At 46.6% G+C, this 22,605-nt stretch overlaps 7 protein-coding genes across 7 annotated transcripts; 5 read left to right on the forward strand and 2 right to left on the reverse strand.

The window, feature by feature from the left end:
- Window positions 1-3,776: 3,776 nt before the first annotated feature.
- On the forward strand, window positions 3,777-5,891 carry EYB26_003566 (uncharacterized protein; the record flags this gene model as incomplete). Its single annotated transcript, XM_054262866.1, has 4 exons — window positions 3,777-3,795; window positions 3,877-4,322; window positions 4,378-5,688; window positions 5,745-5,891. The coding sequence occupies 4 exons, from the start codon at window positions 3,777-3,779 to the stop codon at window positions 5,889-5,891; spliced, it is 1,923 nt and encodes a 640-aa protein (XP_054118841.1).
- A 951-nt stretch (window positions 5,892-6,842) lies between these two features.
- Window positions 6,843-8,320, forward strand: EYB26_003567 (uncharacterized protein; the record flags this gene model as incomplete). Its single annotated transcript, XM_054262867.1, has 2 exons — window positions 6,843-7,496; window positions 7,556-8,320. The coding sequence occupies 2 exons, from the start codon at window positions 6,843-6,845 to the stop codon at window positions 8,318-8,320; spliced, it is 1,419 nt and encodes a 472-aa protein (XP_054118842.1).
- Window positions 8,321-9,316: 996 nt separating this feature from the next.
- EYB26_003568 (uncharacterized protein) lies at window positions 9,317-9,715 on the forward strand (the record flags this gene model as incomplete). The annotated part of the gene is made up of 1 exon (XM_054262868.1): window positions 9,317-9,715. One exon carries the CDS (start codon window positions 9,317-9,319, stop codon window positions 9,713-9,715), a length of 399 nt encoding a protein of 132 aa, XP_054118843.1.
- A 777-nt stretch (window positions 9,716-10,492) lies between these two features.
- EYB26_003569 (uncharacterized protein) lies at window positions 10,493-13,262 on the reverse strand (the record flags this gene model as incomplete). Its single annotated transcript, XM_054262869.1, has 2 exons — window positions 10,493-11,494; window positions 11,550-13,262. 2 exons carry the CDS (start codon window positions 13,260-13,262, stop codon window positions 10,493-10,495), a joined length of 2,715 nt encoding a protein of 904 aa, XP_054118844.1.
- Window positions 13,263-16,489: 3,227 nt separating this feature from the next.
- Window positions 16,490-17,807, reverse strand: EYB26_003570 (uncharacterized protein; the record flags this gene model as incomplete). Its single annotated transcript, XM_054262870.1, has 4 exons — window positions 16,490-16,505; window positions 16,563-16,665; window positions 16,717-17,557; window positions 17,622-17,807. 4 exons carry the CDS (start codon window positions 17,805-17,807, stop codon window positions 16,490-16,492), a joined length of 1,146 nt encoding a protein of 381 aa, XP_054118845.1.
- Window positions 17,808-18,246: 439 nt separating this feature from the next.
- Window positions 18,247-19,761, forward strand: EYB26_003571 (uncharacterized protein; the record flags this gene model as incomplete). Its single annotated transcript, XM_054262871.1, has 3 exons — window positions 18,247-18,485; window positions 18,537-18,717; window positions 18,772-19,761. The coding sequence occupies 3 exons, from the start codon at window positions 18,247-18,249 to the stop codon at window positions 19,759-19,761; spliced, it is 1,410 nt and encodes a 469-aa protein (XP_054118846.1).
- A 1,721-nt stretch (window positions 19,762-21,482) lies between these two features.
- EYB26_003572 (uncharacterized protein) lies at window positions 21,483-22,331 on the forward strand (the record flags this gene model as incomplete). The annotated part of the gene is made up of 1 exon (XM_054262872.1): window positions 21,483-22,331. One exon carries the CDS (start codon window positions 21,483-21,485, stop codon window positions 22,329-22,331), a length of 849 nt encoding a protein of 282 aa, XP_054118847.1.
- Between the last annotated feature and the right edge of the window lie 274 nt (window positions 22,332-22,605).

Here is a 22,605-nt window from a genome sequence, read left to right on the forward strand (position 1 = left end):
ATCGAGAACTCGTGGATATGATAGAGTAATATTTCAAAAAATACGAATCTGTTATCGCACCCAGTAGGCGATACAGATGATCACTGATGCTCACCGCCATTCTCCTCATATGCGGAGTCATATATCAACTTCCGGCATTTCCGGTGAGTATGCTTAGAACTTACTATTCAGCCCTCAAACAGAAGAGATCATCAACCACATGGTATGACAAGCGCATTTTCCGTGATACGTCTCCCCTCATGTAAATTAAATATCGGACCTGTCAATCCCGAACCTCATAGGGAGTATCTGGTAAAAAAAAATAAATAAAAAAAATAAAAATAAAATAAAATAAAAAATACTCCACACTTCACCACGTGGAACAAGGATATGATAGGCAGTGGTGGACCTTCTATCCTGGATCGTAGACAATCCAAAATCTGGCCGAAGTAATTCGCTTTGACCACCAGCTGAGATCTTCACCCTCACTTAAAGCGACAAAAGCAAAACAAAGGCTTGGAAGTGAAAGAAAGAAAAACGTGGTTTTGAAGTCGAGACCCGCACGGCCTGTGCGGGAAGATGATGAATCAGATGCATGAACCTGGTAGTTGACCTTGACCGAAGTAATTCGCACGTACCTGCCTCGTCTCGTACGAGTCAAGATGACTTTCGAAACAAAAACCTCATCCCGTCACAGACGTATTTCAATGCCTCCACGGAACATTATCGGATTTCATCCAAAAGAAGTTATCGATCCGAATCACCTGAGAAGACTGAGATCAAAAGCCTAGCGGCTAATCCAGTAGCCGAATACTTAGCACGATTTCCCCCACCTCGTGTAATCCTCTTGATGACTCATGGCGCTTTTGTGATGACGATCTTTCACATACTATCATTGAGGTAAGCGTGTGCCGGTAACTATGCATGAGGAGTGCCTCGCACATGAATTAACTAGATAGAGTCAGGTAACGGAGTTTACAATGCTCCCGCTTCCGGGCCTCGTATTTGCTTACCTGTACAAATAGTTGGCCATCATGCATGTGAAGTTATCCATACCTTTTTATTGATGCTTTGTTACTGATAGTCTGATAGCTCTTTGTTCTCTCGACAAAAAAAAACTCTTTATCCTTGTTTTACTCAATCTATTTGTTTATCGCAACATCGAATCCACATTTTTTTTTCCCTCCTCTCAACTCTCCTCCTTATCTGGTGGCTTGTCAGCCACCAACAGCCTGAATGCTTTTTCCACGTGGCCGTGGGTTTGCGTAATTTTCCCTCTCGCGTACGGAGGATGTATCGCATGCGACAAATTAGATTTTACTGCAAGATTGTAACTTACAAATTCCATTTATTTTGCCTGTGAAAAGGGTGGAATAACAAATTACAAACCCCGAGTGGCCTAATACGGAGAGATTCTTGGCGGGGCCACTGTCAAAGCCAATCATAGCGTCTGCTACGGGGTTTCCGAACGAAATTAACTTTCCCCCTATCTCTCCATGCCGAGAACACGTGCGGGCCAAGATAGGTTTCTTAGTGGTGCTTTAGCTGAACTTTGATGATGTTTGGTCTTTCAGGCTTTCTTTCCCACTGCCGCGGCTTAAAGTTTACTGGGCATGTACTACGTCGGTAAAGGCGAAAGTCAATTGGGGTGAGACCCAAGTCTTGGTATTCTATACTTTTTGTGTGTATGTACATGTACATCTTGATAGCTTCAGTTTTTGCTCTTTTTTCCTCGATCAGCTGTTTGTTCACTGTTCAAGGTGCGCGGATGTGCGTGGCAAGCGATGAACGCGCGTTGTACGTCGTACAGAAAAACAGCCCATTTAGAACAGAACTGACATTGACAGATGGGGAAAAAGCACGGAGTATATAAAATATTCGATATACGCAACCAATGGAGCCCCCATCTTTATTTTTGATATGTCTCGAAATCTACGTCGACGCCATGATGTATCCAATACATGTCTAACGGCCAAGGACACGCGCACGCAGCCTTGTCGATCAATCTGCCCATCCGTTTCCGTCCACCTGTAAGATCATTCTGGTGTAGGCATCAATCAAAAGACAGATAGGTGTAAAAGAAAACAATGATGTTCTTATTATGGTTTGAGATAGGAGCTCACGTTGATAAGCATACAGAGTACGTAATTGTACATTTTCTTGGCAGCGATGAATATCCTCCGGAAGTGTTCATGTAACTATCGCATTGTTAGGATAGTCAGCAAACACGGGAATGAGTTAGGGTAGTTTGCGCCCTAAACTAAATAACAGCATGACGAGTTTCGTTCGTGACGGAGGCATCTCAGGGTTGGTTGGTATTGCAGTTATGATTTCGTGCGAGTTGGGGTGAAAATTCAGCTGATTTTTACATTGTTTAGGTACAAGATAATGATGATGATGATGATGTAACTGTTTGTCTTGAGTCATTTGGAGATGGGACAAACAGGTACCGCAGATGAGTAGATAAGTTGATATGATACATCTAAGTTAAGCTCAAAACTAGCTAAGCGTTCGACTCAAAACTTCGTACAGAGTAGACTAGAGTCGAGGCTACTGTGTACAAGATAGAGTAATCTCGCTTGCAAGTAAATCACAGATACAGAATATACAGCCCGTATCAAATACTTTACTTACTTACAGCCGAACACCAAGTCTAATATTATTGCTTACTTCTGATTGCTTGATTCTTGCATGCCTGCAGATGTGCCCCAGTGATCTTCGTAAGGCGGCTGCTTTTTGGGTCGACAGGCCTCCTATCATTGGCCACCACACAGACCCAAGGCTACCCAACTGAGACTAGTCTGTCTTACTTCAGTCCCACGTTGTTTTTTGGTGTCCGCCACTAAAACCATGTCATACGTACCTAATCATACCGTATCTTCGATACAATACCGTTTTTATCGCGTACCCACGTTTTCATTACCAGAGTCCTCCCGAAGCGGAATGTCCTCTTGAGTCTCCAACTAACAAGTGGAAGCTGGTGCCGTAGTCTCGCGGATAAGATTCCCTTCATCCAAAATCAAAAATTTGTCAGCATCTCCCACTGCCCCGCCCATCGCTTTGGCACTGGAATCCTGTGCTTTGAAATTTCTTTTCTCTATGTAGTATATTGACTGTCTGGACAATATTGACATGACTCGGTTATGCCGTGGCTGGTACCTACGTACTGACATCGCGTGCTGAAAAAGCAAAGAATAGCCCTGCCTTGCTTTATGCAAAACTTACTACGGATGTAGATGGTCATACACGCTAGCCTGAATGGGTTACCATGAAGCATGGTAGACCCGCTTTTCTTAGTTCACCACAAGGGAACCCGTCTCCACACTGTCACGTACATCATTACATACGGTATTTACACTTGTAGCCAACGAGTCAGCATAGATACACGTTCTCGTATGCATACGCACATACTGTAAGTAGTAGCAGTTAGACTGGGTCGCCTTCAACCTGGTGGTGGTACCCGCTGAGGAGTCTTCATCCATCCATGGAAATTTCCCATCGACGGAGTACTCTGTGCTCAATAGCAACACGCTTTTATTACCTTATTTCCCTTCTGTACAAGAGTGTAAATACCTAAATTACATTACCTGCCCGCCTGCCTTCCCGATTGCCTCATCGCAATATCTTTTCCTCTTCCTTCCCTCCTTACTCTTACTTTTCCTCCACTATCCCCATCCCACCCCTGTACCTGATTTTCTTCTTGCCTCTTTTTCAAACCTTGGTTGATCTTCACCTCACACCTGGTGCTCCAATATATCCCCCCCCCTCACCCCCCCAGTCCTCTTGACCTGGGTTCAATGACTGAGATATCTGCTGGTAATTCGCTTCCATCAGATCTACTCACTACCCTACCATACACTACTACTACCGCTGCGCACCCACCTGACACCAGCGCAGACCCCTCGTCCGCCGTTCCGCCTCCCACCGCCAAATACTCTGCTCCCGCCGGCTCGATCTCAAAAAGCAACCGCAGGTCCCTTGCCGGCTTCGCTTTGGAAAAGACTTCTAACGTGATCGCAAACCTCACCACCTCTTTGGCTACAATCTCCACGCCTGCTCTGCGGACTAGCTCGTCTACCGGAAGCCTCTCAAGGCAATCGCACAAGTATTCTCAGGTTGGTGGTGCTTCGCTCTCGGCGGATCGGGAGTTAAGCAACGAGGAGCTACCAGCCCTGCCTCTTATCAAAAACCCTTCGTCAGGTCTCAGTCGCCGGGGTACAGTGCGGCTGATACCACAGGAACCACTCAATCTGGATAATACCGCGGCCTCGCGGGCCCACAAGATGCATCAAACGTCGTCAAGGCTCCTCCGCATGACGGAGGATGAACGTCCTTTCACAAAGGTACGTCAGAACCATGAGGATTATTTACAACTGAACGACGCGCTAACTCGTACAGGACTTCAATGATCTGTTTGCTACTTTGATGGTCAGCTTGAAGTTGGATACTCATCGTGTGCGCTTCACTAGATTCGAGCACACTTTCACATCCGATGAAGCGATCAACAACTTAGGATCCTTGAAATTCTCCCAGTCAAACCGCATGCCGGACCCCAAGGACCCGTCACGGATTGTTACTACGACAACTACGACCACTTTCTCTATGGCAAAGGAAATGGCTCGGTCTGTATGTCAACGGTTCGCTGATGCACGCTTTATTGAGTCGGTAGATGGCCGAGGAAACAGCTTCTTTCCCATGAAAGGAGGCTTGTATCAATTAACTCCTAAGGGAATAAACATTTTGCAACGTTTCTGCCAACGAAATGGTATCACTGCCCGACATGTTATGGAAGTTTTGGAGTCTCCACGCAACACCATGCAGCTCGTCAACCTGGAACGCGATTCCGAAACCGACAAGCTGTCCACGGATCGTGCTACTATTGAGGTTATTTTTCGTCGCTTTGCCGGTCAAGATGGCCCCAACATCAAATCCTCCACCTCCAGTTCAGACTCCGACTCGCTAAGCGACTACTCTAATGGTCTCGTTGGTGTTAAGATGGCAAAAGAGAGGAAAATTGGTGACAAATTCTTTGCGAATACATTCACCGGAAAAGCAGCAGTGGACTGGCTCATGGATTGTTCGACCACTAACGATCGTCGCGAAACCTGCTTGATCGCTGCTTTGTTTATCAAACATGGTCTCATCACCTCCGTTCAAGAAGACCGTCCCTATGCCGCGCAAGAACCTACCGCTGTAGATTTCCAGCCTACCAAGCATGCCATCTACACGGTGACTGAACATGGACAACGTGTATGTGGATGGATCGCTCGTGAGAAGAGCAGCGTGTCACAATACGATGGCCGAGGCGCACGCGATTCCAACAATGCCCGTCTCAACCATATTTTGCACGATCCGGCACTTCGCCTGTTGTTCCGGGAATTCCTACGCTATTCCTTGTGTGAGGAAAACTTGTCTTTCTACCTTGACGTCTCCGAGTTTACTTCGCACTATCACCGATTGGAAAAGTCCGGTTCTTTGAACAAGATCGAAACTGTCCGAGAAACCCTTGCGGCTGCCTATGGCCTCTACAATGCTTTCTTGGCTCCTGGTTCACCCTGTGAATTGAACATCGAACACGGTCTTCGAAACAGTCTTGCAAGCCGTATGACAAAGGCTGTTGGAGACGATGAATCTATGATTAAGAGCCTTCAGGAAGTCGTCGACTTGTTTGAGTTGGCTCAGACTTCCGTCTTCAAGTTGATGTCAAGTGTAAGTCTACCTGTCTCGTCTGTTATTTCTGGATATCGTTACTAATCTTTTTTCAGGACTCTGTTCCTAAGTTCGTTCGCGACCCAAAGTACTCGGTTGTCCTGCAGGAGCACGAGTTTGACCTCGGAACGAATGGTCGCTCATACTCGCCCACACCAGCTCCAGTTCCTGAGCGATCCCTTAGCCGATCAGTTCGAACATAAAACGTGTCCATTCTTAACCTTCGGAAAAATTCTCGATCTCTCGATCATTTGACGTCTCTAGCCACTATTTGTTCACGGTAATTTGATAGACATGGCTGAACGATTATCCTTAATTCCACCCGAAAATCTCTGCTTATTATCAGAGCGCTTTCGAAAGAGTTACGATTTTCTTTATTCTCTATGGGTCACACGATAGACGTGGGGAGGGGCACTGGTTATATCTTCCTTTTTCGTGTACTTTTCTTTTCTGGCGGGGGGTCATATTTGGACCAGCGAAACGAGTCGATATACGAAAACGCCTGCATCTCTTTCCTTTTCCCTTTTCTCCTTTCTCCCATGAAGCATTGAATGGGCGTTGTCATTGCACATACCGGTTTGCGGGTTCTTTTTTTTACCATTTCTTCATTTGATATCAAAATTTGCACATTATGCATGTGGTTATCTTTCTTCTTTTGCATCATACGGAAGCATTCTTCCTCTTTGCTTGCATTTTTCGATACACAAGCGTACAGTGGGAGGCCGTTTCTTTTAGTTATTACCTTCATTGTTGACTACCATTTTCGTTTGTCTCATCAATCTCCGATATTTCATGTGCAAGTATATATCCCAATCTCGATAATATCATGAGCATGGGCAGATGTCTTCAATATGAATTCCGACATTCCGGAAAATCTATAAAATAAATCCTTTTAAGCTGCTCCCAAGTCTTGGTGAGGTGTCGTAGTATACGTTGTAAAGTAGTAGCTGATATATTAGATCACGTGACTAAACGTCCGGCAACCCGCTGAATAGATTATCCGAGGCGCATATCATCAATAACCTTACTGAGAGACCAACAAGACGAGTCTTGCTCCACGACAACTTTACAAGTGAGCCACCCACGACTCACTTCGGAGCCCACTCAAAGGGAAACACAAAAGAGGTGTAAGCGCCATATTACAACAACGCAAAATGGCGACTGACCCTCTTCTTTCCGACCCTTTGCTGTCCTTGCGACGAGCAATTGCAGCTCAAGCTCTCCCAACCCCGACAACCTCCTCAGACGTTTCCAACGCAGCAGACAATCTCACAGACGACCTCGCAAAAGCCAACTACTTGTACTTCACTCATCCGATCCCGCATACACTCCCACTCAACACATTAACGCGTTTCGTCTCCCCGGCAAATAACGATGCTCAGGTCGATTTGCGCAGTATCTTCTTCGCATGGCAGAAAAAGGATGTTGCTATTCCCGAGTACATTGCATCGGCGCAGGAGGTTAATGAGGAGTTGAAACAAAAGAAGGAGCAGGAAGGTGGGAATGAGGAGCAGGTTTTGAATTTGGTCTTCGTTGAACGCTTGGATTTGATTACTTGGCTCGAAGGTGCTTCGGATGATAGTGAATACATCAAGCCTCTAGACGGGGCAGCAGCAGCAGTTGACGTTACTGCTACTGTTGTGGCGGTTGATGCTGCGACTGCTGCTGTGCCCAAAGCAGCGGTCCCAGCGGCAGCAGTTCCAGGCGCAAGGCCGATTAAAGTGATTGATCCTCAGTTACAGGAGATTTACAATGGAGAGCGGAAGTTGGGTGATCGGAATACTGTCCTGCGTGGCATAAAGCCAACGGTATGCTTCTCCATCCGGGCGTTCTCTCTGCTTACATATCAATTAACAAATATGTATAGGACTTCTCGCATATTCGCAAAACTGCAGAGATCTTTCTTGGTCGCAACCGCAGCTCGCGCGGTCAATATCCACCTGGAAGCAACAAGGGTTCTGTCGGTAAAGGAGGAATCATTGTCCCACCTCCTTCAGCCGGTCTTGCACTTCCCAAAAAACCAGGCTCTTCCTCGACATCAGGAAGCTCACGACGTCCCGATCCCATCATTCTCCTCTCTCCATCCGCCTCATCACCCATCCGCCTCTCTAATATCAAGGCATTCCTTCAAGATGGTGTCTTTGTACCCCCCGACCATCCCACACTAGCATCCCACACAACCTCAAACATGCAAATCATCACGCGTCAAACCCGCATCGGAAACGCAGCAGGCAGCCAAGGCGGCAGCGGTGGTGCAGGCGGCGCCGCACCAACCAACCGAAGACCAACACGCTTCATCCTCGCCGACAGCACAGCAAACTTCAAACCAGATTACTGGCAACGACTCGTTGCCGTCTTCACGACCGGTCAAGCATGGCAATTCAAGACATACAAGTGGTCCAACCCGCCTGAACTCTTTAGACATGCAGCTGGTATCTACGTCGGCATGTCTGGCGAACATGTCCCGAATCAGATCAAAGATTGGGGTCGTGGTGTGAGCACTTTCACTCTAGCTCGCTGGGACGAGAAGAAGGGTGTTGATGGTTCTGGGCGATGGCTGGATAGGGAGATCGTTGAACATATTTGGGATGTTATTGAGAATAATATGAAGGCTAAAGGGTGGACGAAATGATCTTGCCATTCCTCCGCCTTTTACTTCCTTATTCGTTTCTTGATCTGTGTATTTTGATTTACATTTTTCATTTATTCTTTTTTTATGTTTTGGAGCGAGGGTATGCCAAAATCATTTGAGATGCATTCAGTGGCTTTTTTTATTACCATGTGACATTTAGACAGAATCAGTTCTTCGGACTATACGAGATATCGAGCCAATTCAAATAACTAAGCAGCGTCGATTCCTTCTCTTCTCCCTTTCTGGCATACGGGAATACTTCACAAACCAGGCGAAGAGTCATCTCAGGGATGCAATTCTAGTCCCATATCAGACGAAAATACAGGGCGATATCCACGTGGCCATTGTCTTCATCTTAATCTCTATCAGATTAGACTCACTTGCCTCTCGTCCGAGCATCTAGTTACAGTCAATCCTAGACATAGAACATCTCACTTGGCAGTATTGGGCCAAATTAGTGACAGTTATCTCTCAGACACACTCCGAATTTACAAGTCCTCTTTCCATTTCTAAAATCTTCTGCCATGAGACTTCCCAAAACATTCGATACAGCCAGCCACGCAAACCCGTTCTTGCCTATGTTCCATATACTTGGCCGGTTCGTTTCCCTACCTATTCTCTTTGTTTCTGATAGTGCTCAGTACTTTCCATCTCTTACCCTTTCTAGCTTATCCCTTTCGGTTGTTTGTCTTCTGCTCTTGGTTTGTCTCCTCATCTCACCACCCCGCTGTCTTAGTCAGTCTATCTCATCCATCAAATCCTCGACTCTCTCTTCGAAAGTGAATACAAGCTCACCAACGATTTCTCCGTCGACAACCATGTCTGAGCCGCCTCACATGACGCAGCGTGGCGCCTCTGCTAGTGGTATGCACATCTTCGATATTCTGGGCCCCTCTTCAAATATCTCATGACCTTCGTCTGTGCTAACCGTTTTTCTCAATTCTTGCTTAGGACTAGAGTCGTCTTTCGATATGCTACTCGAGAAAACGCTGGAAAATGGTTGTCAACAATGCCGTCGTCCAGATCAACGAAGCAATCATCAAGGCTTTTGACAAGGCCGTTGAAAATGCGATCGAGGATACCATCCAAAGCACAGTTGAACGTACCGTGGAGAGTGCGGTCGAGAAGGCAGTTGAAAAGACCGTCAAAAAGGCCATTCACTGTTCTGTCGAAGACTCTGTTGAGAAAGCCGTCGAAAAACCCATGACTAGATATCTCGACCGTTCTCACGTCCCTGCTTCACCTTACCTTATTGAACAGCACGACACCAACCAGAATATCTCAGAAGCCGATGTTGTTAGCGAAATCCCAGAAACTCAGCGGGACTCCATGGAAGTTAAGACAGTGACAGAGGACGTTCCAGAAGCCACCGATCACAAGCATGACGACGACTAGTAGGGGTTCCATCGAATGCAGTCGTCCATTACCAATGGGGGCTTGAAGATGAGACTACAACCGAAGCAAGAATCGACCAGTCGTCAGACATTTCTCTCTTTCTGTCTACTTAGTACTAATACCACAAGCCTCCCTTCTTCCTATCCTAACACCTGATACGTGTGGATATCACCCAGAACGATAATTCCTCTTATCTTAACATTCAAAGAAAGGTAGTTAGTTAGACACTTCTAGAATGAAACCAAAGAAGTCAAACCCCAAACTCAATCAGCCAAAACTTTCATGGATATCAAAAGCTACAATAACTTCTAACCCATAGTTACCCTGGGTACTCATCACATCATTTATCAAAAACAATAATGCTCAAAACCAAAAATAAGTAAGAGTGGTTTGCTTCCACCAAGAAGAACGGAAGACAACTAGTCAATCAATGAAAACCAAGTTTCAAGAGAAGTTTCGAAAGAAGAAGGGAAGAGAAGAGAGAAGTAAGAAGAACATGAAAAATAAAATAAATTCGCCGGCCTCAATTACGCCTTCGCGCCGCCCCTGCCAAAACCCCGCCATCGCAATTAGAACCCTTTTCGAGAGACTCGTTATCATAAATAGAAAACTAGTAGACAGATAGACAGAAAAAAAAACGCCGATACAAAGTCCAATACACCTCCATTAGTGAATATAAAAATGAGAAAAATAGACAAGATATAAGTATCATTCCGACGAAGAGAAAGAAAAGATACAAGCGAAGAAGAAGAAAAAAAAGGCAACAAATCTAGGGTATCATGTCGTTGGCGGGACTTTGCTGTCATCCTGCATTCCAAGAGAAGAAACATAAGGAGGAGATATGGGGGATTTGCTAGGGACATCTTTCATCGTAACATCCGTGTCGGTCAGTGAGGTTTCGTTCTTAATCGTCTCGGGTCCCGATGCTGGTTGCGACTGTGATTGCGGTTGGGATTCACCATCTGTCGACAATGGTGGGGTGGAGGATTGAGCCTGAGAAGTAGGTTTGCTCGGTGGCGCCAGAGTCGATGTAGTGGCTTGAGCCTGGGTCTTTTCTGTGGTCGGCGTTGCCATCGTTCCTCTACGACCCAGATAATCACCCAAACTCATCTTCTTCTTGACGGGGCTTGGAGCTGTTATGCTGCTACCCGGTGTCTGGGCTGGCAGCGAGACAGAATCCGACGGTGATTGTAGTGATCCAGGGGTTGCCGCACCCGGTGTGGAAGGTACTGCAAAATTATTGGGTGGTAACTGAACATGAAGATTGTTCATCCGACTGTTGAGAGGCGACATCCCAGGAACAAGTGTATTGTGGGCTGCTGTCGATGGTAAAGGTGGTTTTGCCATGACTTCATGCGATGCAGATTTGACAGAGGCTGTATCACTTGGACCATCCTTCATATCAACATCTTCACTATGCGATGAAGATGGCCGTACACCGGAACCCCAGGGTTGTGAAGGAGTGACAGAAGACGGAGAATGCGCGACATCCGCAGCTGTTAAACCTGCAGACAACTGTTGACGCTTAACCGGCCACTGGGTCTTTGCGGTGTCTTCGAGACAGCGCTTCAAAAGCCGCCGGCCCAAAGGAGAAAAATTGATTTTGGGTGGACGAGTTTGTTGCGATTCGTCGACGTAGGAAGCACGGAAGAGGGGAGATCGCGAGACAGTGTTGGTGGGATCAGATACTTTGCGTGAAGTAAGTCGTGAATCAAATGGACGACCGGTAGCCGTGTCCACCTTCAAGGATTTGCCCGAGGCTGGTACACTCGAGTGCTTCTATATGCATGTTAGTGACTAATAAAATTCATGTTGGATGGATAATAAAACGTACAGGTAACGGAGCAGATAGATTCGCATGGCCAGATGTCGCACTACCCCGCTTCTTCTTGCGCTGTCCGTGCTGATCGTGCTCAAGCTGTTCGAATTTCTTTTCCACGGCTGCGATTTTGCGTCTATCTCGTGCCGACAATTCCGTATCTTGCAAGGCCCATTCAGGCGGTGGATGTGTTGGGGTCAAGTCGCGACTACGGGTCTGTCCGCGTAAAGAGCCAGAAGTTGATCGATTATCAACGTTATCGTCGTCGATAGCTGCCTCGCTACCCGCGCGACTCGTATTGGACCGACCGACGCTAGTAGGGGAGACAGCAGACTTAGATTTCGCTTTCTTCCGCTTGCCATTCACTTGTTTCGAATTTGGGTGGCGACGGCGATCAACAGCAGCTAAGAAGCATGGCTGAGTTGGTGAACAGGCACATCCACCGAAATTAGCTAGAATATTGCTCATGGAGATTGCTCGGGCTTCTTCCTGATCGCTATCTCCAAGGGATTGGCGGTCATAATACCACATCGCTGTAATTTCTGAATCGGCAGGTATATCCTGATTGGCGACGAAACAAAAATGATACTCAACCTCATTGGTGATATATGTCTTCATAGTGACATTAGGGCGACATGAACGGCGGACGTATCGAAGTATGGAGCCTTCTTCGCGAGAGTCAATGTAAATGGGAAGTTGAGGATGGAAGAATACAAAAGGCTGAGGGTGCCGTAACTCTGGCCACTGATTGGCGGGATCAAGGCAATAATCACGAAGTTCGCCTATTTTACCCGTAACCTCGCCGACGATCTGATCCTTGTGAATAGCCGTTTGAGTTTTCAGTAGTTTCCAGGTAGGATGTACACCTTCAATCTCGATATCCTTGTCGACCTGCGTATCCAACGATAATTGCGGCCATTGGGAAGAATCTAAAACGTCTGAAAATGTGAAAACTTCGTGTGGCTGGCGACCATTAGAAGTTCGCGAAAGCGCCTCGGGATCTTTCACCCAATTTCCCATGTCAACTATTAGGTGTAGGTTGTCGACCAAATTGCTCTTCATGTTCGCATAACCACGATCATTATCGTACAAATGCAGAAATTCGTGAGAGTAGAGGGGGATTTGAGGGGACGTGGAGGAATATTTCATTGGACTCATCGAGGTGGTCATGGATCCCGACCGCTTGCGAGGACCAGGTTGCAGCTTGGGTGGTACATTGACGGAACTCACTGAAGCTGATGGTCTATGAGAAGACTTTTGCTTCTTAAGAGTACCTAGCTGGTCCCTAGAAGTCGAATTACTACGGTGGTGTCCATTGACCAATTCTTCCTTGTGGTGTTTTTTCTTGTGGCTCTTTGACCCAGAGCGTTTGCCCTTCCGGTCACCGCTATCATTTTGCTCCCGTAAACGACGCTGTCGCTCAGTGGCTCGTTTCCCGTCCAAGTACAGTGGTGAGGGTGAACAGTCTGTACAGAAGTGTTCGTCCGGTACCTCCTGGCCATGGTAGTAACACTCGATGTGTTGCCAAGTCTCACACTTCTCACAGAAGACAGTGTTCCCGTCATCGTCCTCAAAGGCACATATGCACTTGATGGTGTAGGGCTCTTCATCTTCCAGAGGGACGGAATCGGAGATGGCGCCATTCGGCGCCGGGGAGTGAATAGAAGCAGTGACCGGATACGAATCTCCGGTCGAATGCGTTGTTGCGAGCAAGGAGGTATCTGTCATAATCCGACAGATAACCCCCTTTACCTCAACAGGTGATGGTAAAAGTTCCTCAGCACCCAGCTTGATGGCTTGCGTTCTCAACGCGCATGTCAAAGGCCGCTGAGGTCGTCGCTAATATGTCGACTCGGGAGAATGTCGTCTAGATGGCTGTCTAGATGGATCGACACGGCGACAAGAGAAATGTAGTCAAGATGACACGTAAAATTCCTGTGGCGATTTCTTCGACAGGTACAACGAGAGCGAGGTCACAGTATAGTCACGTCAAACGTTTCAGTGAAAATCACGATGATAAATGACGATATCACAATGAAAAGGCCAGTTGTGGCATCTGGTGAAGCGATCGAGCGTTGTGGCGAGAGAAGACGACGACGATAAAAGTAGATAAAAGTACAGGGTCCAGTATTCGCGTTCGGCGTCAACGAGTTCGAGATTTGCGACCGTAAGCTAGGGAGGAATCGAGCCCAGGAAAGCGACCGAGAATAATCAAGGAGTCGACGCGCATCAGGTGGAAGACACGAAATGGTTGAAAACCTGCAAGATTCAAGCCGTCCAAGCAAAACAAGGTATTCGAGAAACGGAAGGTCGAATAGGCCGAAAAAGGTGGGAGAAGAGAGATGAAATAGTGGTCAAATCGATGAAAATAATTAATGGAATAAATGAAAAGAAGAAGAGACCCCAAGGGAGAGGAGGTGGTGGTGAGATTGACGAGAGAAAGAAGTAATGTGAGGACCGAAGGAAGGAAGAGAAGGAGTGGACGAAGGGAAGAGGAGCCTAAGGACACCAGTCTGAATGGCTACTGAACTTGGGCCAGCCAAAAGTGGTCGCGCAGGACCCAAGCGAAATGAGCGAAATGGGCGAAATGAGCGAAAAGGGAAAGGCGCGGCTTCCGGGCAGTTGACCTCAGCAGGAAAGAGCGGCGGGAACGAGGGAGGGAGCCCTTTCCACGCAACAAAATAGCAGGAGACATAGCAACAACAGTATTCTCACAGAATGCAGAAACAATCCAAAACAATAATATCGTAAAATGTACTAAGAAAAAAAGAAAGAAAAAAAATGGAAAATGAAAAAAAAAAAAATATAATGAAACATGGGGACCAGGCTCGAATTGCGTGGAGAGGGAATCTCGATGCTTCAGCGGCGCGAGACTCCTCTCAAAAAATTATTTGTTCCATGCTCATTTTTTTTGCTTAGGTTAGGGTGTCTGTCGCAGTGTCGCTCGCAAAGGAAGGACGAGGGCGGCCCGCGTTGGCTCGGGAATGCGAGAGAGAGAGAGAGAGAGACACACACACACACACATGCAAAGGTCGCTGGAGCTTGGCTGTAGAAACAGGTTAGATACGTATGCCGACGGCCTCTGACTGGCCAATCAGCAGCGGAATAATAAATGGAGTGTCACTGACCCAGGAGGATTGGCACAAATTGGCAGGCTGCATAGCCAATAAACAATCAGTAAAAGAGGCCGCAACCCCACTTCAACTGGTGTTTTGCTGCCTCTTTCTGGTATGGTGTCAAAGCCCGAGATTTGGCGCCGCATTAGTCAGCAGCAGAATATGATTGGCTGCTGAGTCAACTGACAGTTTTCGCTTGCTGTTTTCGACCAGTGCGGCACTAGCCGTTTCCGGCTTGGCGTCAGACAAACACCACCAAAGTGCACGTGCCATCACAGTGCTATCAGTCTATCAGATGACAAGAGAGGCTGAGCAGCGTGACTGATGCAGGGCTGTAGATGGAAGGAGAGGAAGGGCAGCTATGCATAGACGAGTAGACTGTGAAGAATAGAGCAAGAGAGGGAAGTCGACAGTCGACAGTCAAATACCGAATCGGATATGGATGAGGTCCTTCGACGGCGTAGTCAAGCCATGATAGCACGAGGCCTGGGCTGATCACGATCGTGTAGCATGCATAGTCAATGAACTCGAAAGAAAGAAAAAGAAGAAAAAAAAGTCAGGAACCGGCTCAACCCTCAGAAGAAGTAGCCATAATTAGTGTGTGCCAGCCAGCATGCTGCCGTGCCAAGTCATAGCTTATATACGCCATGACAAATGACAACAACAGAGACGGCTGTGTAAGGTGTAATTAGGAAGAGAGAGAGGGAGAAATCGGGGAGGAAAATAAAAGAAGAGAGTCGTCAAGTAAAGTCAGATTGACAGGATAAAAGAGTATGCCGTCGGAAAAGGAATACCAGTAAACACAATATCGATCAGTCACTCAGTAGTGTCACAGCGGCGGCAAACCTTGACCCCCGTCCATAAGCGGTCGATTGCCTACGGAATTGGCAACTAGACTGACTGCGAACTTGAAGTAGCGTAATGGGAGAGCGAAAAGAGAAAGGTAAAAGGCCAATCAAGATTTGTGTTGCAGAAGGAAGAAATATGATTTTGATCCTCCTTCTTTGAGGGGCTTGGTGTGTGCCGTCTCATTGATTGTGTGTACGGCATCCCCCGTAAGAAATTGATAGTACCGCAGTAGTGCAGTTTCGGGGGTTAAAAAAAAGTCGACGAGGGCAAACAAACCCAGCGCAAGGGATGCAAGAAAAGAAGCGGCACAGAAAGAGATCTCAGAATCAAAAAGAGCGCCCTGAGAGAGAGAAGAGAATGAAATATTGGGTGCATCAATAGCCCGTCGATTCGTTACAGTAACTAACTAACTTAGTTCCCATGTTTTGCCACAATTAGGCTCGCTTCGGCGGGAAAAGGCAGCGGCCTTCCCGTCGTAATAGCCGTCGCTGAACCCGTGGTCATGCCCATCCACTCGCTGTCAGTGAACAATACTATAGCCACTAGTTTTTCGTATAGTTTGGGATTGATCCGGTGTCTCGGTGTAACGGTCTTGTTTCATTTGATTGGCGACGAAGTTACTACTACGTACTTAAGTAGTTACGGAATGAAGCTTGTGTTTGTGCATTACCTATTGTCATGTGGACTATGCTATGATCGACGACTAAGAAGTAGGATCCTAACATACGAATATTAACTAGCCACGGTTACTACGCTCCTGTCACAAGAGGCGCGTGGCAGAAATACTGGACTGACAATAAAACAGACCAAACCAATTAAGGGCAGTAAATTATGTTCCCACAACTATCGAAACAAACAAACGGGTATCATCTCAATTCATGCACAGCCTAAGCTGGGTATGTCCGAACAGATCGCTCCCAACCACTATCAAAATGCCCAACTCCGCCATGATATATTATACATTTCCAACATTGATTCCGTAAGATTCGCTCAGGTTTGGGGTTCTCTGTTTCTAATGTTAGTTGGAAAAAACCATAGCATGTATTATCAAAAGGATACGCACTCGTCTGTCATGTCTGTCTCGGCAAATTCTAGCCATTCCCCTGTAAGAGCTTTTTTCCAGAATCGTACACTTCCATCGTCACCCGAGGATATCAAACAGTCACCTGAGAGAACAGTAAGCATTGTCTTCATCAATTGAAAAATCCGACGCATACCTGCAAACGACCATTGTACCTGCCAAACATCCAAATGATGACTATCAATACAAGCAACCTCCCGATATTCATGACGAAATGGCGTATCAACGTTCGCTGGACGAGGAGAAGCCGTGACTGGAGCCCGATTGGCCAGCGCAGACCCAATTCCCGATTGTGCTGTAGCGCGTTGAGAAGGTGATGGTGCCGAAACTTGCCCATTTCGATGGTTATGATTTCCATGTGCCCCATTCCCCGATAAGAATGTATAAACCTCGAATATGCGAACGAATCCATCCTTGCAACCGCTGGCAATAAGATCGTACCCGCGTACTGAGCCATTAGCCCATGATATGTCACGCACAAGACCGCCGTGGCCAGTCAACTCGACAGCGTGGTAAAACCGACGGCTCGAGTCAGTTCTGTAGATTTTCACCGTGTCCATGGCAGCGACGACCAGAGACAAACTCTTCCGGTCATTATCCGGTTTCAAAGAGTGCGTAGCATCAAATGAGTCATGGTGAAACTGCACCCGAAAACTAGTTTCTTCTCCTCGCGCTGGCGCGGGACAGACTCTGAACTGGTCAAGGGCCTGCCATTCCCCGAGCGTATCCGGCATGACGGGCTCCATGACCATGAGATACCCATCTCGAGTAATGAGAGCCATCCATGTGTCCAAGTCGACATTTCGAAAATCTATTGACACAAAAGGGACTCTGTGAGGAGCTGGCAAGCGGTATATGGATTTGAACCGCCGGCCTGAATTGGGAGGCTGCGTGACATCTTCTTGCCAGATTTTGAGACGCATGTCTTCCCCTACGCTGCCAATGTGCTGTCCTGTAAAGGGGCCATTCCAAGTGGCCTACGGATAACATATTCAGTCAGTCATACATTCTTTTTCATCAGAACATGTTGGGAGTACTCACATCTCGAATCTCAGCATCATGCGCACGCCATGTATCAGTTAACTGCCACTGCCCATCCTTCTGATCCCAGACCTTCAACCTATGATCCGACGACCCCGTAACAATCCGATTTCCGTAAAAATTGAATTTTGTGACGGTGACTAAGTCGCGATGACCGGACTCGAAGTCGGTAAAGTTCGTGCCCATCCTGGGACGCGTTCTGATTCAATATTCAACTTGTAATTGCTCCCATCAATTTATGACATGAATGCCGTACGACTTGTATAATACGAAGATGAGATTGGTGTGTTGCTTACATTCAAGGCATACAGACAGCGGATGTCTGATTCAATCGAGAGAAGCAAATCAACATTCCAACCCCACGAAGCTGCTTCGGGGAAGGTGCCGATCGGAGGCTCGAGATAATGCGCAATATCGGGCCTCTGATTGGCCATTGCAAGCTGCCGCATTCACAAGGCGGTGAATATTTCACCGGGCAATAAAAACAATCAGATAAAGCCAGATTGTCTGTTTCATGCGTCAATCATCTACCTCATAGATATCAAATGGGTTGATAGTCGAGAAACGGAAAAAAAACTGCTTCGGCAAGTATAGATTCGAAGCAGGGTGATTTGAAAGAGACAAAATGGCGCCGTCAACCGCACTCTCGAGAACGGAGGTCATTACCCTCTGGGCGCTTATAGGCACTTCTATCGCTATTGTCGCCAACTCTTTTCATGGTGATGGCGAACCGGTCATGGTGTCTTTGGCATTCAGTCTGTTTGCTTTTGCTACGACGTATAGTTTGATTCGATGGCTAGGACCGAGTTTTATGAAGGTCGGGTTAAAAGGGAAAGATATGGCTAAAGCTAAGAGGCCGGAAATGTATGTATTCCTAAAGTCCGTTGCTGGAATAGACTTACTGATCCTTGGCAGACCAGAAACAATGGGTGCGGTATGTGCTGTGGTGTACCTCTTGCTCATGATTGCCTTTATCCCCTTTCCTTTCTACAAGGATATTGTGGCTGCTACCTCTGGTGGCGGGAATCGAGATGTCGTCTTGCACATAGAACATGTCGAGACGGGACGTTTCCTCCATCGCTTTCCCCATAATAAGGTTCGCCCCTATACCTCCGTTTACTTTTGGTAGCTTTAATACTAACGAATGTAGTTGGCATCCTACCTTTCCGGCCTTCTATCCCTCCAGGCTATCACCCTCCTCGGCATCGGGGACGATCTCCTCGACATTCGCTGGCGCCACAAAGTCCTAATCCCAGCACTTGGCGCCTTCCCCATGCTAGTTGTCTACTTTGTCGACTTTGGCGTCACTCACGTAGTGGTCCCCATGCCCCTGCAACGCTATTTTGGTCAAATCTTTGACCTCGGGTTTCTGTATTACGTCTACATGGCTGCCGTTGCCATTTTCTGTCCAAACAGTATCAACATGCTTGCGGGCGTCAATGGCGTTGAAGTTGCGCAGTCACTCGTCATTGCCGTCTTACTGCTCCTAAATGACTTGTTGTATCTGGGACCGTTTACGCCATTTCCACATCCGGCCATGGACTCGCATTTATTCTCTATATACTTCCTCCTGCCTTTTATTGGTGTGTCTCTGGCACTGTTGTGCCATAATTGGTACCCATCCAAAGTCTTCGTGGGCGACACATACTGCTATTTTGCGGGCATGGTCTTTGCCGTCGTCGGTATTCTGGGCCATTTCAGCAAGACTTTGCTCTTGTTGTTTATTCCGCAGATGTTTAATTTCTTATACTCCTGTCCGCAGCTCTTTCATATCATACCTTGTCCCAGGCACAGATTACCGAAGTTCAACGCTGTGACGGGGTTGTTGGAAAATTCGGTGACCGAGTGGCCCCTCTCGCCGTCGCCAGTGGTTGCTGCAGCATTGCATCTCCTTCATCGGTTGCGACTTGTCGGGATCAAAATCAACGAAAATGGAGAGATTACCGAGTCAACCAACTTGACGCTGCTCAATCTTTGGATTTTGTGGTTCGGCCCAATGAAGGAGGATCGACTTGCGTTGAGTATTGTGTTGTTGCAGACAGTCTGTGGCCTTATTGCGCTGTTTGTTCGTCATCAGATGGCATTGCTTGTTTTTCCGGCGGATAATAGAAGTTTTTGGTCTTTTGCAAGATCTAGCTAGATGTTGACTTTTTGATTCTCTCGTATAATTCAATTTCTCTGTACATAGCCGTCATTTGTTTCATGTAACAACAGTCATGTCGATAGAACTTGTACATTTATAGAACTTGTACATTTATAGAACTATCTACATCAATATGTCTCGCAAGAGTACAAGACGCGGATATGGATAACATGGTAAATTTCTTCCGTTCTTCTTGCTCCCTTCCCCTGACTCCTTCAGAGTTTGACATGTTGACCAGATTGCAGCGTCAAATGACCTCCAAGTTACCTCTCCGCCCCAAGTAGATGTTTACCTAGGTAATCAAGAGACGAATTAAGCTTTTCCAGTGGTGAGATTATTGGTCAAGCGATCTCCTGATCGCTACATAGAACGCATATTTCAAATGCCGTGCGCGAACAAAAATGTAGAGTATATTCAATATATTTTCATTCTTGATATCGATGCAACCACATATGCAACCACATATGCAACCACGTACATGATCCTACCCTAAGTCGATCGATCTGCAGCCCTCTGAAATGCATCTGCATGGATCATGTCAGAAATCCAACCGGGCTAATATCAAACAAGACTTTTGAGACCTGCATATGCACAGGACGACTTACCTTGAATGGCGCCCAATTAGAAAGTGATGACAGCCACAGACGAGTCACGATAGACGACCAACTTTCACTGTATCCAGGGATTAATACGCACGTACCAACCAGAGAACCTGCATGACCAAATTCAATTGATTGAAATCGATCATATATCAGGCTTTGTACATCAATACCCCAACAGATACAGTAGACCCTCTGAGCCGTCCCGAGGTCTTGAAGTAGTTAGGGTTAGGTATGGATTACCGAAAATGGCAACGATTTGATCCTCGGACGCACAATGACACAAACCAACAAAATTAAATATCTCAACTCTGTCTATCATTAGGTACCAGCCGCCAATCGAATAACCATCCTAAACCGAACAGACCTTCGAGTAATATCCTCACATAACCATTTTGACAGCGTTTCGACTCGGCATACTCCACCGAGACCCTCAAAAAGCAAAAACGAATCCAGTGGTGGATCTTCCCCACGAAATCACAAAATCTTAGACTCGTAGAGAGCCCCGTAAATTTACTAGATTAGACAAAAAAGATACGTCAAGTATGCGTGACATGTGACAAGCCCACGAACTAAAAAGGAATTTAAAAAACCAAATCAGAGGTAAAGTATTTTATGCAGTAGAAAGCGACAAAAAATCCTATCGAATGCACATTGTGTAGGGCGCATTTTCTAGTGTGGGCGGTTTTGTCACATGGTCTACGCCATCAATTCCTGGGATACCTCCGTGCTCCAATACGAATATCCTTTCAGTTTAATGGTTTTGTTTGATATTGTGTATATATCTATATATAATCCCCCCATTCTCGGACATATTCTTTCAAAAGTTGTTGTCAATTGCGTGTGTTTATATCTGAGAAAGCCAGGTAAACAGGGGTATCCGAGCCAGTTGTTTTGATTCGCCGCTTGTTTAGCTTCGGACACCGCAGAGACCAAGAAACAACATACATCTGAGGATCAATAGCAAAGAAAAGGGCAGATACAGAAACAATGAGAGGGGGAACGACCCTAGCCATCATCGGCTGCGGGCAAATAGGGACCTCAATTCTCGAAGTCCTATTAACAACTCTCTCACAACCATGCCCCAACTACCAACATAACACTTTACCAGTACTATCCATGAAACTAAAACCATCCCGCTTCATCGCTTGTGTAAACACCCAGGATTCCGTATCGCGACTACGCACCAAATTCGGCCATTTGGCGTGCAACTCATATCCCAATGTCCAAATCTCGCAAGGGCGGGTAATCGAAGTCGTGGCACAGGCTGATATAATCCTGCTCGGATGCAGGACGAGTCAAGCAACGGATATCCTGAGTGACCCGTCCTTGCGAGAGCACTTAGCTGGAAAACTGTTATTGAGTACATGCGCGGATCTATCGGTGCAACAGATCGAGCAACTCATCTACAACGACGCCATTGAAGAAGGCACGGAATCAGAGAGATGTCACATTGTGCAAGCAATCCCCAACACAGCGGCAACTGTTCGACAATCAGCTACATTGATCAGTGAAACAGTCGCTGGAGCAGATACGACCCTCCCACCAGATTTTCAGAGTTTGACGACGTGGATATTCTCCAGTATTGGAACGGTGACTTATATGCCGGAGTCGCTGATGAATAGCGCATCCATGATTAGCGGGCTGGCCCCTGCTTTTTATACGGTTGCGCTGGAAGGGATTGCCAAGGAAGCGATAACCAAGGGGCTCAGTGAGCCTGATGCAATGTTTTTGGCTGCTCAGGCACTCAAAGGGACAGCGGAGATGATATTATCAAGGAGAGAGGAGAATAAGGGGCTTTTTGTGGTTGACGAGGTTAGAGATCAGGCTATTTCTTCGTCGGCGGGGAGCGGTGCGAGAGGTGTGGTAGTGTTGAGAGAGGCTGCTGTCAAGGATAGTTTTGCGGAGGCGATGGGCCAGGGAATGGAGAAGAGGGATGCAGAGGGATATTTATATTCGAATTGGTGATATTATTAGATATATACTATACTCCATTACATTTGCATGATTCATGGATCTATTGAGACTGATATGACATGCTACATTTTGGGCTATTTGAGCACGTTTAATATTATAGAATCAAAGCCATTGAAATGATATGGCGTGTTGTTCAGGTGTAACTTTTACAATTACAAATCATTACAGCATTTATAATGTATCCCCGATGTCCTGTTGATGAATGTGTCGGAGTCATTCAAAAATTGGTCTTGTGATAGATATTCAAACCATTAGAAGCTTTAAA

This window comes from Talaromyces marneffei, chromosome 2, assembly GCF_009556855.1.
Source record: "Talaromyces marneffei chromosome 2, complete sequence".
NCBI lineage: Eukaryota > Fungi > Ascomycota > Eurotiomycetes > Eurotiales > Trichocomaceae > Talaromyces > Talaromyces marneffei.